This window comes from Rhamphochromis sp. 'chilingali' (genome assembly GCF_963969265.1).
Source record: "Rhamphochromis sp. 'chilingali' genome assembly, chromosome: 9".
NCBI classification, from domain to species: Eukaryota; Metazoa; Chordata; class Actinopteri; order Cichliformes; family Cichlidae; genus Rhamphochromis; species Rhamphochromis sp. 'chilingali'.
Genome location: NC_137936.1, coordinates 3,456,124 through 3,475,385, shown reverse-complemented (window position 1 = coordinate 3,475,385; position 19,262 = coordinate 3,456,124). Strand labels below are relative to the sequence as shown.

At 39.0% G+C, this 19,262-nt stretch overlaps 2 protein-coding genes across 2 annotated transcripts in view; one reads left to right on the top strand and one right to left on the bottom strand.

Moving 5' to 3' along the window:
- LOC308401934 (uncharacterized protein) overlaps window positions 1-19,262 on the top strand; it is a 565,304-nt gene that overhangs the window by 199,530 nt on the left and 346,512 nt on the right. The gene's annotated exons all lie outside the window — the stretch shown is intronic.
- The window catches only part of LOC308403240 (copine-9-like), a 204,516-nt gene that overhangs the window by 156,612 nt on the left and 28,642 nt on the right, over window positions 1-19,262 (bottom strand). Inside the window, exon 4 of the mRNA XM_080892508.1 lies at window positions 817-920. Within this exon, the coding sequence (XP_080748634.1) occupies window positions 817-920 (104 nt within the window). The remainder of the gene's footprint in view (window positions 1-816; window positions 921-19,262) is intronic.

Here is a 19,262-nt window from a genome sequence, read left to right as displayed (position 1 = left end):
CTCTTCTTGACTTTGGGATTAGTACCAGCTATGTTACTATTATACTGTTTAGGACGCCCCCAAGAGAACCTCGGCAAAAGTGAGGGGAACACAGACAGTTGTCGTGACAGTATTGAGAGTACCCTATACCCCGCCTCAGTGGAAGAAATGCATACAGGCATGTCATGTACAGATTCACAGTTTAACAATTCCATAAATCACCATTCTCTATTTGACCCACAGTGATAGATCCAAAATGCACCTGATACACCAGATAGAGATCCAATTTCACCCAGAACAGCATGTAAATGGTAAAACAACATTTGTAGCAGCTGTACACCACTACAAAATCTTTGAATATTTTCATTTTTGTATATGTCACTATAAAAGTGATTTCTAAAATGAACCAAAATCTCAAAATACAATAGCAAAACTGCCTGTTATAATAAATTGAGATGGTAAACATAGTCATCACACATCAGGGACATAATTATCCACTATATGTATAGGTAAACCATGCAATTATATGTATGTATGTATTTATTTATTTATTTTATTAACTGTTTGTTAATACTCAGACAGTGATAATAAAACTTTTAATAATAATTGTCAAAAGTGTGAAGAAGGCTGTCACCCAAAGGCATGTAAAACTTTTTACCCTGCCAAATCACTGCCGCTTAACAATTTGATGAGTCATTAAATGACTGCGAGCTTCTAAATCTAGTGGGTATGAGTCAGAAGGCCAAACTAATAGTAGGGTTGATTCAGTCCCTGTGATAACAAAGGAAAACAGACAGTGGCATTGTAGAAAGAAAAGACAGAGACATTTCTACTTACACATCAAAGCGAAGGTTCTGCTTTTCCTCAAAGAAGAAATCAAGGACAAACTTCCTAACAAAGTCAGGGTTCAGTGTGTTATCGATCACTTCTGTCCGGCCAAACTAGAGAAAAAGACACAGACAAGAGAGACATTGAGGACAACAAAGTCAACAGCTATCAAGTCAGTCTGTTTGTTTAGTAACAGAGAAAGCACTTTCAGTAAACAAAGTGAAAAAAAGAGTGAAAAACACTGTTGCTTCTGCTGCAGTGCCTGTTTCGCTAGCTTTTCCTATAAGAGAACACTGTACTTGAGCATCAACTCACAAGCAGTGTTGGGCAAGTTACTTTGAAAAAGTAATTAGTTATAGTTACTTCTTCAAAAAAGTAACTGAGATAGCAACTGAGTTACAATATTATATAAGTAACTAATTACTAGGAAAAGTAACTATTGCATTACTTTGAAAAAAATGCTTAACCCTCTGGGGTCCAGAGGAGCTCATATCATTCTTTTCAGCACAACCTCACGTCTGAATTCACTGTTATTTTGTCATTTTGACATATTGATCTAAAATCAGACAAAAAAAATATAAAATTCAAGTAGAAAACAATTATATTTTTTACTGTAACAACCACAAACATGTTTAACGAATCATATTTCATAACTTGAAATGCAAACATAAACTGCAAATTTAAAAAAAAAAAAAACCTATGCAGAAGTGCAGAACTCCATCACGGTTTATTTCACACCTCAAACATTTATTAAACAATTAAACACATAAGAGTAAACTGCAATAAATTACATGTAGTAATAAAATACACTACAACTCTTTTACGCTATGTCCACACCTACAGGGGTATTTTTGAAAACGCAGCTGTTTCTATGCGTTTGGGCCTTTCGTCCACACGTAAACGGCGTTTCAAATCACCGAAAACTGATATTCTTTAAAACTCCTTTTTTGCGTTTATGTGTGGATGAGGAATACAGAGTTCATGGCGCAACGTCAAAGGTATGCGCCTTTTTTCACGTCATGCTGTGCACGACGTTATTGTTTACATGAGAATTTCTACAATGGCAGATAGAGACAAAATACTGTTAATCTTACTCTCAGTTTTTACACGCTTACATACACACCCGCAGTTACTGTCCCTTCATTTAGAAAGGCAGAGGCGTTATGGTGTAATTATTTTACATGTAGTTGTTTTTTTCCTGTGTAATAATATTCAACATTGCAATCAATACATTTTTCAAAAAATGCCTCTCTGTGCAAAATAGGTTTAAAAACATAAACAGCTGTGGGATCCTGTTTGCCTGGGATTTGAACCGGGGAACAAATCGTGGCAGGATCAGCCTGATATTATTTGTGTCCCACTTTAACTTTACTGTATAAAGAGCAAACATCTCCAAAATGTCAGGAGTAGTTAGTCATTACAACAAGTGTTTGTGAACTAAAAATCAAGAATGTGGGATCCTGTTTGTCCGTGATTTGGGGAGCCCAGCTCTGCTTCCCGACGTAGGGAAAACCAATTCTGCAGGGAGACCTACCTCGGCACTTGTGCAGGTGAAACCAAAGGGAATATGCTTCACCATATTTTCTAGTCTTCGGCTTAGAATGAAGTTGGTTTGAAAACATATTTGACGATGCTTCATCTCCTGCTTGCTTGATTTGTGTGGGAGCCCTGTCAAAAACCTGCAATGGCTCTGCGCCCCCCTAGGGGGCGAACCTCACACTTTGGGAACCTCTGCCTTAGAAGATGCTGTTTTTACCGTTTCTTCCTGCAGTAAACATAACGATGCATTCAGTAAAAAACATCATGTATAGTTTTTATCTTAACTCTGGTTTGACGTGGGCTCTCACTACAATTTAAAAAGTAGTATATAGTTTAAGTCCACACTTTAAACACAAAGTTTGAGAATCAGGTTTGTCTTGCGATGACATAGAATCTTTTTGCTATGTCATCTTAAAATGGTCATGTGATTGGTTTACCACAAGTACTTTATTCTTCCTCAGCCAATCAGCAGCACTTGTGTAACTGTTTCTTTTGCTTTGCCTTCCTGATAAGCTGAAGACAGGTTCAACCGTATGTGTGTTTAAAATAGTAACACCTCTGCACTGCATTTTCTTGTTAGTAACGGTAACAACGTTGTAACGATAGAAATAGTAATTAGTTAGGTTAGTTACTGAGGCTACAAACCTAGCCTATTACTAGATCATTCTGAACAAGTAAAATATGTTAAAGACAAATATACAACAACATTTAAATATCTGGCACAGCTGTAGATAAAAGAGCTTTCCCCTGAAAGGAAATCATCATCGTTTTAGAAACACTTCAGATTTAGCAAAAGTGATGTTAACTAAGATGAAATCATGTGCAAAATGTGCTGCAGAGTTGTGTCTACACTGCAAAGCAGCACAACTAACTTATTCAACCACGTGAAAACACACCACAAATTGCACTTTAATTAATGCATGAAGGCCAAGAAAAACATGCAGTGGTTGCTAATGCAAATCATCCGGCTTAACGCTGATGACCATAAAATGAGCCCGTACAGTAAATCTGCATTTCCATCAAACTCACAAAGACAGGCTGAGATTAACAACACAGCCGTATTGCATATATTAGAAGGCTTTATGAAAATGGTCAGCTTACTGGTTGAAAGATACAGATTTGTTTCTTCTAAACATGCAAAATGCCACAGGGGACATGGAGAGGAAATCACAGCTGTCGAGTAGGCCTCCCTTACTACGAGCTTTTGTCACATCCATTATGTTTGTAGGATGAATGCAGTTAAAGAATTTATATGTCGCTTCTAAGAAATGCACTTAGGCTGGGTGAATCAACACCTTATTTGTCTTATTTATGTATACTAGAGAAGCATTGCCACCTGTACTTGTTATCCAGGTCATTCATGCACATGTGAAATAAATGAATGCACTGACATGCTGTGAAGTCTACACATCAGCTTTAGAGACAGAGAGACAACCTCCTCCTCCCTGCAGTGTAGAGGTGGGGTGAACCTGAAGGAGTGGGTTCCTGTCATGGATAACAAAAAAAACTTCCTGCCACCTTCCTTTTACTACACTGCAGACAGCTGCCAAAACGCCCAGCAGTGGAAGCTGCAGTTCCACTGCTCCATAAAGCATAGTCCCAACTATTCTCTCAAGCTTCAGTGAAAGAGGCTCGACATGTATCAAAAGGCGGGATAGGACATATTTCATCATATTCCCATTGGATTCAAATGGGGACACAGTGAGGAGGGTGTGGGTGTCTGGGTAGATCTCTGATCTAACTCTTGCATCACAAGTTTTTGATCCAGCAGTGACATGCAGCATGCTGGAAGACCATACAGCTCACTGGCCAGAAAAATTATAACACAACACAAGTACCTCCATATTTTACAAATGGTTACAAAAGCGTCTACTTTTCCAGATATATATATCTAAAGAATGAAACTTGCATATATATAGCGAATGATCTTGTGAATATATTTTATATAAAGTGATGTCAAATTTGTTTCCATTTTTATCGCTTATCTTGGCCTTCTTCTTTGAGATGTTAAATGGTATTCTCAGTTTTTCAACTTAAATTTCCAGATTGTTTTATTTTATTTTATTTTTTTTTATTTAAATTTGCTTAACGTATATAATTCACTCACTTACTGCACATAATGTCCTGCTTGTACATATTCACTTACTGTATATAATGTTGTCTTATTGCACAGTCGAGGGGCGTTTCAGGACACATGTCACTGGGTGTTGTACTCGTATAACTCTGCCTGTGATAAATAAAGAATCTTGAATCTTGACCCCATATCATGTGCTCAGCTACCACTTGAAGTGTTATCTCAGTTGACATCTCCATCAGTGAGTGATAAATATATATACTTTATGTTGCATTTTATTTCTTAAATTTAAAATTCTTAGCATTAGAGGATGGACAGCTGCAACAAAAAGAGAAAGCCGATTTTCTTTTCTCACAGAAGACACTTTGACATGTTGAGAAAAGGTACAATTAAGAGAAGTAGCAGCTGGACTCCACTTAGATGTTTTAGCACTAGTCCTTTTCCTGCTGTGAGAAGTCAAAATATCTGCCACTTGCAATGGTTTTATTACCGTGAAAGAAAATAGTGTGGAAATGGAGGTGTTTGTCTGTGAGCTGTCACTAAAGTGCTGCCAAATTGCAACACAGCAGCTGCTGGTGTAGACCAGCAGAATCCATACAGCCAGACATGTGCCATGACCTGTGTTTTCATAGAACAGTTAAAAAACAAGACGACTCTCTTAAGAAATTTCTGAATATACACGATGCAATGTAACCTACATATTTGTACAGTTTGTCATTTACTTTTAAGTCCACTGACCTAAACTCAAAGGCTGAAGTGAAAAAAGCCATCTACACCCTCTTAAAGGCAGAAAGTGTGTACTGTTAAGTGTACTGTAAGCAAAGCTTCTGGTGAGTCTTTGGCACTGAAATCTTCCATTGATGAGTTTGAACGCTGTCGCTGTGGACAGATGTGAACTTTATATTTATCACTTTATAGAAATCAGTGATTAGTAACTGTTAGCTGTATATCGTTTTTCCTAATGAATTTGTTTGTGGTCTTAGTATGTTATCCATAAAATTACATGCATGATAACATTAATACACTTAGTAAAAGTACAGAATAAGTACAGTTTATTACAGAACAATCCATTTTGAGGTTATATGATTAGCATTTTTTTAAACAAAGGTTTGTGGGCACATATACAAGAGAAGCCATTTTTAGGTGTGTTTTACTTTTTGTAGTTTGGAGGCTCTTTGCCACGCTATGTTCAAACTACACAAACCATGATTCAAGAGTTATAATCAAAGAGTTCCACGAATAAAAAAATTTAATTAAAATTCAGCTGCTTTCCATTTTAAGGTTGTTTCCACGTGCAGTGCAGCACCTATGTAAGCAATTCTGGTTGGTTTGGACACTGAAAATATGATAAATTTTGAGTGCACAGGTCCCTCAGGCCATGGTTGTGTCCTGATGCACCACTTTTAACCTTGAACACTGTGGCCCCTTCACCTGTAAACATAAACGTTAACCTTCAGCATAAAAGCTGGGTTAGTTTGATGCAGTTAACTTTGAGAACAAATGCCAGACTTTGAGGGAAGCAATCTTAATGCACTGGGTGAGTTTGGTCCAGGCCAAATTTAAATCGCCCCAGTTATTTCCTTTTTATGTCTGGAGTCACGGACCGTTTTTTATAACCCAGTGGGAGTATTTTTTAAGCAGCAAGATAAGTCCACTGGTCTTGCAGAACTTGTACAGTCATGTGACACCAGGTTTTTTTTTTTTTTAAATGAACATGTTGAATTTATCAGGTTTGTTAATTATGTGCAAACACAAAGCAATAAACCTTCACAGATGCTTCGTATAATATGACAGTTTGCCCTTCGTAATGAAAAAGATCATTCAATTCAATTTTATTTAAATAGCATCAGATCACCACAACACTTGTCTCAAGGCACTTAATATTGGAAAGTGAAGATAAATACTTAGATAAACATTTATTAGAAATATTCATTCAGACTTAAATCTGGGACTCTCCACCATTTGACCTTAGAACTGAAGAAGCTTCTCGGATGAGAGGTGAAACGTCTTCAAGCAACTTAAAGAAGTCCAGACGCTTTTCTTTGCAAGCAGACATATTAATTCAGACACGTTTACTCCCTGAAACCTTCAAAAACTATGGAAAAGTGTGAATGAATTATTATTCATTATTTTTGATTGTCTTCCTCCGTGCAGTTCTTGGCAGACGTTATTGCAAAAGTTAAAGTTATTCTTTTTTTCCTGTTCAAAGGAATAAACATCTGCATTTGATCTACTCTCACTCACCAATTCTTGCAGTGTTTTCAGAATTTGCAGAATGTCTGTAGCTTATTGTTTAATTTAAATATGAAAAACTACAGTTCCACATAATACGGGGACCATCTGGTCGTCACACCCACCTGCAGTAGTTCTACACATGGTCATGGGTGACTGGAGAGAAACCCGCCAGTATCCACCTCCCATGATGGGCACATCATGTGTGGACCCTGGGATGAAACTGGGACATCTAAATTAAATTTAGGTGGGTATGACAGACAGCTTCTCCCTACCTGCCTTTGCAAACCACCATTGCTCTGTGAGCCCTGAACTGTAAGTAGGTAGGCTTAAATTCCTAGCAGTAATATGTGCTATAAATGAAGATAGGGTGCTCCTTTGAGACCTTATACAAGTGAACAGTCAGTAGCAGTTACATTTACTGTCAAAGCAAGTGGAGTCCTTTGAAGTACTGGAGAGATAACTAGTTAGTAGAGATATGTTGAGTAGAGCAGAAATGCTTAAGGGTAGCACCAAGGCTGCTGACTTCGTGTATGAGAGACTATTCAACATATTGAACAGCTGCACTCCTGAGGTATCCAGTATTAAAGAGGAATAAACTGTAGAAGCTGGTGCAACATAAGTTTTTCATCCATTTAGACAAATGCTGCATGTTATTATGAAAATAATAAAATGATATATAATTCTAATCATGTCCTTTACATTTTCTACATTTCCCTAGGATAAATATTTTTCTTTTGCTTTCATAAAATTTTCTATTTATGTTGAAATAGCGCTGCAACAGCGTGTTGACTGTTCAATCAATAGTGTCCTTTCTAGTCTTGATGGGACTGACAGTTGTCATTATCTTCATTCTTTTAACTCTCAAGTATCATAAAGTTAAGTTAAGTTGATGAGACTGGGTTTACAGACAGCGTTTCAATTTTAAATGTAAGGTTGCTGCCATTGTTCTAACACTATGTATAAATGTAACAGGGCTTGCTGGTAGTTCCAATAGTGCTAGATCCTCCAACCTTTATATGTGAAAAATACATTAGCTTAATCACAGCTAGCTAATACTAGAGGGACCAATATGCTCACAAGCTAACATGACTGAAAGATTAGGGCTACATGCAGTGACAGTAGAGTTAGCCATGTTAGCACGCTACTTTCAACAGGTGGTCAGGTTGAGTCCACCTGTGCACACTGAGAGGATCAGGGCTCCATGTCACTGCAGTGTCTTCATATATAGACAGTAAATGTGAAGCAAACACAAACACTTCTTTAACGGGTCTTAGCAAATACAACGCCATCACCCCAAATATGGGCAGCAGTGAAATCCTAAATAAAGAAGCTGATCCAGAAACTAATAGGAAAAGGAAATGGACCTGCAAAGGAGGGGTGGAACTGATTCTCTATTCCTAATTCAAGTTTTCAATCGAATTTTTTATTTTATTTTTTCGTAAATAATTAAATGACTCAACTTAAAGTATTTATCAATAGATTAATAGTTGTCTTAAAAATATTTATTTATAACTTCTCTTTACGATATTATGACTTCCCAAAAAGTTGATACTGTTCATCTGGACGTAGTGTTTTCAGGCACATCAGTCACGATGAGTGGCGAAATGTTTCTCCCACTGAAAACACTACGTCCAGATTAACAGACTCAAGTTTTTGGGATTCCCTTACCTGGAGGATTGAGCATGAATCAAAAGATATTATGACTGATTTTATTGATGTTTTAAAAAAAAAATCAATGTAAAAGGATTTTTAAAGTAAATATACTAATTTATTAATGTTATTGCACAATTCAATAGTTATTTAATCACAAAATGCTTTATGTGTTTGACTCATCTGGTCCTCCACAATCACTGCTGCAAAGGAAAGAGTAGATTAGATATCTGTGTTCTCCATAACTTCTATCTATCGATCTTCTATGAATAACCACAGTATTCTGTGCTACTGCTCCTTCAAAGTGATTTTCATAGTCAGAAGCTAATACTGAAATATTGACCATGTATAGTTCTCTCTATCTTAAGTCTTGTTTATGACATCATAGTATCAGGTTCAGATTGTACAGTTTCAGTATAGAAAACAAAGAAAATAAGTTTTGGTCATCACAGTGGATGGTTTTATGCCATGAATTGCATTCTGGAAAACAGCAGGCACATTATAAGACAGAGAAATGGCACCCACAGAAAAGAAAACTATATAGAACTAGAACTATATAGAAAACTATAAAAGAATTCCAAAACAGCTAATTGGTCAGTTAGCTCTACCTCACTACCAGAGAGTCAATCGAGGGTCAAAACATATGTGCCAATCACACTTGGACTAAAGCACGCACACAGTCGGTGATCGCAACATGTAGCTGTGTGGTTGCAGACATGTCTATATTGTAGTAGGAAGGTTTGTCTGAGCTTATTGTATTCAAAAAATGATTGAGCATTTTCACCCCTCTGCTGAAGGACCCAGACTATGAATTTAGACATTAATAGACCTGTAATGTTGTAAAACTATGAAATGTAGTCAAAGTAGAGGTACAACCTTGCTCTTTGAACAGCAAACTATGGAAGCAGTTTTATGCTTTTTAGCAGTGATTCTAGACATGCTGTTTGAGGAAATAAGATTACATTTAAATACTTTGGTTCAACTATCCAAAGCAACGAACAGAAGTGAAGAGAGCGCAGGGAGGAATGAGTGGGACAAGTGGCAGGAGGCTACACTGGAGGTGGCAGAGCTGAAGCTGCTAAGATCCTCATTGGGAGAATGGACAAGACTAGAAATGTGTATATCAGAGGGACGGTTGAGCGGTTTGGTTGGAGACAAAGTTAGAGAGGCAAGGCTGATATGGTTTGGACACGTGCAGAGGAGGGATAGTGTATATACTGGGCAAAGGATGTTGAATTAAATCAATTGACCAACAGAGAAGTCGTATACAAAAAGAGGATGAATGGGCTCTAGGTCCAGAGGAAGCTGAAGTCCACTGATGTGTGCAGCACAACGATGGACATTTTCTGTCTGTGGCAAGAACATGCACTTTGCTATGGTCTGCTGGGGAAACAGCATGAGAGCTAATGACACCAACAAGACTGAAAGGACTAATCAAAAAGGCTGGTTTTGTGACTGGCTGCAAATTGAACACTTGAGGTAATGGAGAGGAAGGTCACAGAACGTAATGGACTGATTCAGCTCCACTGTCACAAGGACAGATGCAGGAAATCTTTCATGCCACATTCAGTTCCTCTTTATAATGCAATGTATCAGTCTGGCAAAGAGTCACTTTCTTTTTCATTTTAAAATTGTATTAAAATTCTGTTTTGCTTTGTTAATTTTGAGATATCTTATTTTACTTTATTTCATAATCAGTGGGGCTCACGTAAGGTAAACTGACATTTTTACCTTATATTTGAGTAAGTAGGGTATGAGTCTGTGACTGCTATAAAGTAATTGGCAAGTCAACCCCGTATTAAAATGGATACGTCCCTCTGTTCCTTAAAGGGTTGCATCATGTTCAGTCAAACACAACGCAACACTGGAGTCGAGAAGCATCTAGTAGTCTCAGAGGGCCCCTTCTTTTCAATGCGATTGAACAGTGTGGCTTGGTGGTTTCTGAGCACAAGGCAGTGTGTTACATTGCATTTTTGTCAGTGTGTGTCTCTATACCCCTCCTAACAGAAATAGTGCGAACAGGAAAACAGCAGCATGGAGGCAATCAGGGCAGATTTTCTGTCTATTTCAGTGAGCTGCATCAGTAATGAACCATCTAAAAGTGGAAGCAGTGGTAGACAGAGAGAAAGCAGGACACAGAGGCAGTCTCAATAAGAAAAAGTGAGTTTTTCCCCAACAGATCAGGGATCCAATAATGCATGAAACACAATGTGGACACAAAATGTCAGTATAAATTGAGATGGGATTTTTTTCTTTTTATTTTAATGAATGTTAAGGCTGTGTGACTCCATGGGGAATAGCTTGGGCTTACAGTCAGGCTAAGGAAGAGAGGAAAGACAGAAGTGTCCAGTTCAATAACACATTACAGTAAAGCAACACTACTTCATCAAGCTGTTAGGGAGAGCAGGATCTGGAAACACTTCCCACTCCAAATATGCAAAATTATCAATTAAATACTGTCTGACATTTAAACTTAGATTAAAACTTAATTAAAAAATAATAAAAAATAATAAATTAAGAAGACTAAGAACAGGAGTTTCAGTCTCTGGCAGGTTTCAGAAAGGAGGATGGTGTTCAAGTTATAGTCAATATCAAACAGTCACGTTGAAAAGAGTCTCAGCAAAAGACTCGTTCCCCCACAATGCATCACATAATGCAACAGGAAATCATTACCACCTGTGTCCTTCCTGAGGACACTACTTTTGTATTTATATTTTAATTGACCATCTGTAGCAAAGCAAATCCCCCCTTTGAATTAATAAAGTATTCTGATGCTGGTTCTGTAAGAACGAGCTCCTCAGCTCCTCCCTGTGTGGAGATGTTGACGTCTACACTTTAGTCTTGTGCAAAACTTGTTGCCCAATCTCACAATACTGTAAAACCATTTAACAGTTTGTATTTATGTAACCACTCAAAGCACTTTAGACTACAAGTCACATTTCTAAACATACACTTATATAGTGCATTATTTCCATATATTTAAGTCACAGAATGACCCATTTGAAATAACTGATTAACCTAGCATGGATGTCTTTGTGGAGCCAGAGTACATAGAAGAAACACAAACAGGAGAACATGCAAACACCACAAGGAAAGGGGTACAAACCAGGAAATGTGTGTGTAACACTGTGCTAATAGAGCTCAAAACTATTAGCAACTTTTAAGGAATAGATACTGACAAATGACAAAGAGAATGTGAAATTTGCCCCTACAATAAGAGGACCTAGCAGCTCTGTTATGCTGAAAGGGTGCCTGCAAATCAGTACAAATCAGTACAAATCAGTACAGGTGATTTATGGCCAAAAAGGCCAGAAAACCCACAGTGATGCTAGTTACAGAGAAGAAAGTCAGACTGCAAGAGAAAAGTAAGAGAAACAGAGCTATCGCATCATGCTACAAAACATCCAGAGCCTTTTCTAGAATGAGAGCCATCACTACTTTATCTGCATTTATGCATTTCACCAATACCTCACAAGGAGAACACAAGTGAGAAAAGATGGAGGCTAGACTGAAAAGGGGTTTTGGTATGAAAGTAAGAAATGACTTGCAACATGAGGGCAAATTTTTACACAGAGCAAGGCAAAAAGAGCAAAGTCAGCATGAGCCACCATGATCATACTGAAGGTGAATTTAAACAAACCTAAACGATTCTAGCTATGTCAATATTCTTAACTTAAAATGCTGCCTCTTGCACTGAGATTCTTGTTTTTCTTGTAATTCATTAAAATATGTCAGCTTTAGGTATTTGTCTTTGTTCTCAATACAAAGACCTTGATTATTGAAATGAATAATAAATAAATTTCAATAATTAATTTTGGTCTCTAAGCATCTGTTGAGATTGCTTATGCCTCAGGCCAATTCTGTGTTTTTCACAAAAGCAGAAGCACCGGAGACTGGCACAGTATTTAAAAAAACCTGAAAATGCAAAGTCACATTATTTTTTAAATGAGCAAAGAAAAAACAAAAATGACAACTCTTTACAACTCTTAAGGCGTAACAAGCCCAACACTGACAAGGCTAAGACAGGCAGTGCAGACAAGTAACAGTAATGAGGCCATGGTGAATGGTGCCATATAATAACAGTGATGCTATTTTTGTTAGTGCAAGCTGCAGTTTGGTGTTGTTTTGGGCGGTTGTGCGTGCTCGTGTCAGTTTGTTCTGCCAGTTTAGTGATACAGTATATCAGTACAGAAGCTCACAATTCACTTTTGCGGTGATGTGAAAAGATGAGGCTTTCTAAAACTTTCTCGACTTCTGGTTTTGACTTTTTCTCCTCCTATACCAGCACTGATGTGGAGGCTTTGTCTGAGCAGCAACACCAATAATTCAGGAGAATACTGCAGCATACCCTGAGTGCTGGTGTAAATGGTGTAGCAGCTTCACCTTTTTGCGCAGAACGCGACCAGTGTGGCAGTATAATGCCCTCTCTTTGTCTTTATCTCTCGCTGGCTTCTCTTTTTGTTTAGGAACTTTTCTATTCTTCTCTGTCCCCCACAAACCTGATAGTTTCTTTCTGGCAGAGTTGTAATTATTTCTTTCTCCTCATTAGTGAGAGAATTCGATTTCTGCTAATTGCATCAAGAATTGCCTGAAGCCAAATCTGCCAGTGTGTTCAAACAGCCCACACACAACAAGCTGGTGACAATACACGTGTCACAAGAAGGATGCTTGCTTCCATTTGCACACCAACAGACACCAAGAAGGCTGCGAGTGGAGGACGCAGCCAAGAGAGTGGGACCTGGAAGCATATTCAACGGTGGCTGCAATCCAACCAGAGACCGTTTTTTTCCTCTTCCGTCAGTTCAGAGAAGCGGAAAATACATTCGCATTCAAACCATGTGAATGTGGAAGCTTTGGCTCAGTGGTAAAATAGAGAGGCAGAGAGGGAAATAAAGTTTAGGATGCTCCCAGATAAACTTTTTGTCATGAATCGCTGTGCGGCAGGCGGGAGTTGGACCCAAAATGCAGGACTCACAGACTCGAGGGAATGAACTCAAAACACAGCTTTATTTGCTGGTAGAACAAACTAAACTAAACTGGGAAGCCACAAACTAAGAACTCACAGCGAGACACAGGGAGATCCACACACAGCATGAGGGACGACGCGACACTGACTCAGAGAAACACAGGGTTTAAATACACTGGGAAGTAACGAGGGGAATGAGACACAGAAGGAGGGCACAGCTGGGAGAAATCAGGACTGACGAGACAAGCAAAGCAGGACGCATTCACATGAGACACGGACCATCAAAGTAAAACAGGAAGTATCACACAGAGACGCGAACTTGACACAGTGGAGACAGCAACTAAGAAATACAGAGACATAAACCATAAGGCAGAGGTCTAAGAACCAAAATACACAGGGAAATACTCAGCTGGGAACACAAGAGACTAGACTAGAGAGAGTAACAAAAAACCAACCATGAGAACATAATGCACAATGCAGAGTGACAGAAAACAAGAAACTCAAACATGCAAAGACACACAATTACACAGAACAGAGGGGACACAGAGAGACATGAAGGGCAAGGGATCAAAACTAGAAGCCATAGAATAAATCACATACAAGTACAATAATACAAAAATCACAAAGAACTAAAAACGCTGGGTCAGGAGACCCAGGACCGTGACACTTTTATCTTCACACAGAAGCGAGAAGCAGCTCATGATATTTCCTATCTGTGACGTCTTTGCTCTGATGGAAGTTTGAAAGTTTATCCTACACAGTTTCTAAATCTGTGTTAGGATTATTGCTCCATCACTCCAAGCAATCTAACATTTTCTTAGCGATATAACTGTGAAGTTTGAGAAGGTATATCGCCACAACAAGCAGGACAGAAAATGTTTTAGGCACTCGCTGTGAGTCAAGCTGCGAACACTGACCCCCAGAGATAGGAAAGGATACAGTGGCTTGCAAAAGTATTCGGCCCCCTTGAACTTTCCCACATTTTGTCACATTACAGCCACAAACATGAATCAGTTTTATTGGAATTCCACGTGAAAGACCAACACAAAGTGGTGCACACGTGAGAAGTGGAATGAAAATCAGACATGATTCCAAACATTTTTTACAAATAAATAACTGAAAAGTGGGGTTCTTCCACATGACAATCACTGACTTCAGAAGAAGATGAAGAGGAGGAGGAAGGTTCATTACCCTCTGAACAGCTGTTTCACATGGATCAGATTAAAGCCGTCCTCCCCAGTCTCATAAATCAGGTGCCATAACCTCCTTTTTGACACAGAGTGTGTCGTATGTTTTGTCTTTAATAGCTTTGTTGTATGAAATGTTCTTTAGTGGTCGCTGGATTTCAACAGTATTATGCTGCATATATTATTTCCAGTCATTCTATCTGTGATGGCAGTCACATCTGTGTCCACTACATTTCCAGTGATGGAGCTGCTCTGTGGTGCAGAAGGAGATTGCTACAGGATTTCCTCTCAGCTAGCACCTGCTTGCAGGATTAGACAAACCCACATTTAGAGCATTTGGTGACTCTGAATGACTTTCCTGTTGGAGATGTTCCCTATAAAACTCTTTTTGTTTTTGTGTTTTGTTTTTGTTTTTTTTTTGTTTTTTTTGGGGGGGGGAGGTTGTATAAAAGAAAAGACAACAACAACAACAACAATAAAACTCTGGCTGAAATTATTTCAGCGCAATCAATCCAACATTTGTGTAATCTTTAAACGAACAGCATCTTTTCATTCCTTCAGACTGATCGGTACTATGAGCAACACTTTTCAGATTGTGTTCACCTCAGTTGTGTGTGTGAGGGTACACAACTCGGCTGACAGCATCCCCACGCTGTAAGTCTAATTGAGCCTCACTGAGACCTGTGTGTATGTGTGTGGATCCCCACAGAGGTGGGCCTGATTTTCTTTGATAGCACATAGTGCAGATTACTGAAAGACACTGATGAATACAGGACACACACACAGCTGAGAGATGAGGTTTTCTATATGTTTACACAGCCAGTGTTCCTCTCAGACGTCCCAAAGCAGCTCAAATGATTTTCCCCTTTATGAATTCCTATATTTGGCTGCTCGGGCTTCACACTAGGGCTTATTTTTTATTACGTTTTGTTTGCCATAAAACACTCTGATCAGACTCTTTTAGGACCGTCTGCTCCAGAGTCTCGGACTCGTTTTACTGCACAGGTCATTTTTAATATGTCAGTTTATTTGGGTTACTGCAAATGTGCCAAGAATGACAAATACTTTCCGAATGATTTCTGCTATTTTTGCCTCGTGTTGTGTCTTGCTTTTGTGTTGAATAATTGCATTAAACCCTTCATCAGTGCACTCTACACTGTCACCAAAAAGAGTGAATTTAGAATTGACTGAAATTAGCTACAGAGCATATTTGTGACTCTTAAAAGGTGACGTTGAGTGTTGGCAATATAAGTGGTAATTTTGACATTCAGCACCACCAGCACTGCTGGATTAGTTGTATTGTTTACTCCTTATGCACAATGCTGATGGCAGGTGGGAGAAGACTAAATATTTCCTTCCATCCTTAGACACACTACAGGGAAGCTGACACGCTGAGGCTGTTTTTATTTTTAACATACTAGCATTGTAGTATTGGAGTAATTAAGGTAATATATCACATCATTTGATGCCACAAGAGATGGAAATAAGTGCACTATAAATCCTTTCAAGCTTGTTGACCACTTCAAAAGAAGCCTTATTGAGTTTTTTTGGGAGTAATTCATTCGAAATCATCTTTTGAGTATTGAAAATGGAAAACCAGCCAAGTTAAGCTCCTCAAAGTTGAAATAATGCATTAAATAAACTTCAAATATAAAGCTCAGTGAGACCCTGGTATTTTAATAGTCTCAGCAGAAACAGCTGTGAGAATGTTCAAATTCTAAATAATAATCTGACTCCTTTGCTAAAGGCATTAAAAGGTTTAGCACCCCTTGATTAAATTATTATTGTTGTTGTACTTTAAGGCATTTCATTTGAAGTTTGTTTTACGCAGCCTGATTACAAATGTCCACTACTCCCTACTGTGTTTGCACTGTTTTAATCTAATGATATATGGGTCTTTCATTGCCAGCATCTTTTGCAGCATTTTTTGCAGAACCTTTTGGTTAAAACAGGTGGGCTTTTTGTTTGTTCATCTTAAACTAAAAATCAGGTTAACCCTTTAAAACCGGTCAGAGCAGCACGCTCCGTTTTGCGCAACTACTTTTAAATCCTCGTACACTCTAAAAAGTAATTAATGGGATCTTTAGTCATTACTTACATATATATGTTGTTGTGAAATGAAAAATCAAGTTCATAAATACTGTTAGACTTCCTAATTAAAATTTTTATTTTATTGAGTTCGGGTGACACATAAATTATGCCTCTTTACTCAATATATAATCGTGATTTGTCTGAATTTAAAATCTTCTTTTAATCAAAAAACAACATAATTTTAAGTTCTGTCGATGTAAAATACAACTTGATGACGTGTAAACAGCTCACAGTTCCCTTCTTCTACACAAGCGGACATATTCAACAGCACGTGTTCAAGGTTTATCAAGAGCTGTGTTGGTCGCGAACGGTGAGTAATTTTATGCGAAATTACACATATCTGCAGTCGCTCTGGATTTTGTTAGTTTACTTTAAAACAACGACGTAACATACATAACATACATCTTAGCTTGCCCCCGCGTTTGTGTGTTTTAATATACACACAGCAGCTAATTCCGCGATAGCATAAATTGTTGGGCTCTTTTTGGAAAATTTAACACTGACGTTACTCTAATGCAGACCACTGTAATTGTCTTATAATTTTTAAAAGATAGCGGACGTTGTTCGCCCCGGCGCAAACTACTATGCTAACGTAGCTAGCCAAGCTAAGTTGTGTTCACTGTGATTTTATTTTTGAAATGTGAAATTTATTTTTTGAAGGGAAGCATTTTATGTTAGTAATTGTTAAGAAACGCTTCTAAATTTTCGTAACGTTACGGGGTGAAGTTCAACCCCATTGGCTTCTGCGCAGGAAGTGCGGTCGCCATTAGTCCGGTGTGTCTGTTGACCGCTAAGAGCGGTTCTTCACCGGCTGCTCGGCCTATTTTCACAGGTAAAAGACCAGACTTAAGTGCACTGTGCCGCATATGGTAGGCTAGTTAGCTGTCCCTAATTTTTGGGTACTTTCCGTGTTTTGTAGAGACGTAGAGGCGACGTGCATTGGCACTGGCTGTAACATTGATATGCCTCAATAAAGGTTGAAAGTAAGAAAAAAATCAATAGCGGGCCGCCATCTTGGTTGGGTCCCCATTCGCCACCAGTGCATTTTTTCTACTGAGGAATGTATTCACCCATGGTAAATAAGGAAAATGTTTAAATATTTTTCCAAACAGATAAGGCAAGAAAGGTCAATAATCCCACATATGGTTTCAGTAGTATGCCAGTTTTTGCAACACTAGGGTGCACAAAAATGACCATAGCTGCTGACTCAGCATTGATTCCAATTTGGTTTTGGAGAATGAAATGAAAACAGATCAAGTGGGATTATTGACATTGTAGCTTGTGTATAAAAAAGTTTGGGGTTTTTTTTCGTATTTACTGTCAGAAATGATTCTGTCCTGTCATGCCACACCTTATGTTTGCTTTTGTTGATAAAAAAAAAACTATATATATATATATATATATATATATATATATATATATATATATATATATATATATATATATAGCTCCTTACCATGCATGGAGGGTTTCACCCCAAGTCCAGCACCCTGAGGCTGTACGCTAAGCGGAAGGAAGGGGGCCGGGGACTGGTGAGTGTCAGCACCACAGTCCAGGATGAGACAACGAACATCCAAGAATACATTGGGAAGATGGCCCCAACTGACCGAGTGCTCAGTGAATACCTCAGGCAGCAGAAACCCAAGAAAGAGGAGGGAGACGAAGAACCATCATGGAAGGACAGGCCCCTGCACGGTATGTACCACCGGCAGATAGAGGAGGTGGCTGATATCCAGAAATCCTACCAGTGGCTGGACAAAGCTGGACTGAAAGACAGCACAGAGGCACTAATCATGGCAGCACAGGAACAAGCTCTGAGCACAAGATCCATAGAGGCTGGGGTCTATCACACCAGGCAAGACCCCAGGTGCAGGCTGTGTAAAGATGCCCCAGAGACAATCCAGCACATAACAGCAGGGTGCAAGATGCTAGCAGGCAAGGCATACATGGAACGCCATAACCAAGTGGCCGGCATAGTGTACAGGAACATCTGTGCCGAGTATAACCTGGAAGTCCCGAGGTCAAAATGGGAGATGCCCCCAAGGGTGGTGGAGAATGACCGAGCTAAGATCCTGTGGGACTTCCAGATACAGACGGACAAAATGGTGGTGGCGAACCAACCGGACATAGTGGTGGTAGACAAACAGAAGAAGACGGCCGTAGTGATCGATGTAGCGGTTCCGAATGACAGCAATATCAGGAAGAAGGAACACGAGAAGCTGGAGAAATACCAAGGGCTCAGAGAAGAGCTCGAGAGGATGTGGAGGGTGAAGGTAACGGTGGTCCCCGTGGTAATCGGAGCACTAGGTGCGGTGACTCCCAAGCTAGGCGAGTGGCTCCAGCAGATCCCGGGAACAACATCGGAGATCTCTGTCCAGAAGAGCGCAGTCCTGGGAACAGCTAAGATACTGCGCAGGACCCTCAAGCTCCTCTGGTAGAGGACCCGAGCTTGAATGATAAACCGCCCGCAGGGGCGTGCTGGGTGTTTTTTATATATATATATATATACAGTGGGGCAAAAAAGTATTTAGTCAGCCACCGATTGTGCAAGTTCCCCCACTTAAAATGATGACAGATGTCAGTAATTTGCACCAGAGGTACACTTCAACTGTGAGAGACAGAATGTGAAAAAAAAATCCATGAATCCACATGGTAGGATTTGTAAAGAATTTATTCGTAAATCAGGGTGGAAAATAAGTATTTGGTCACCTCA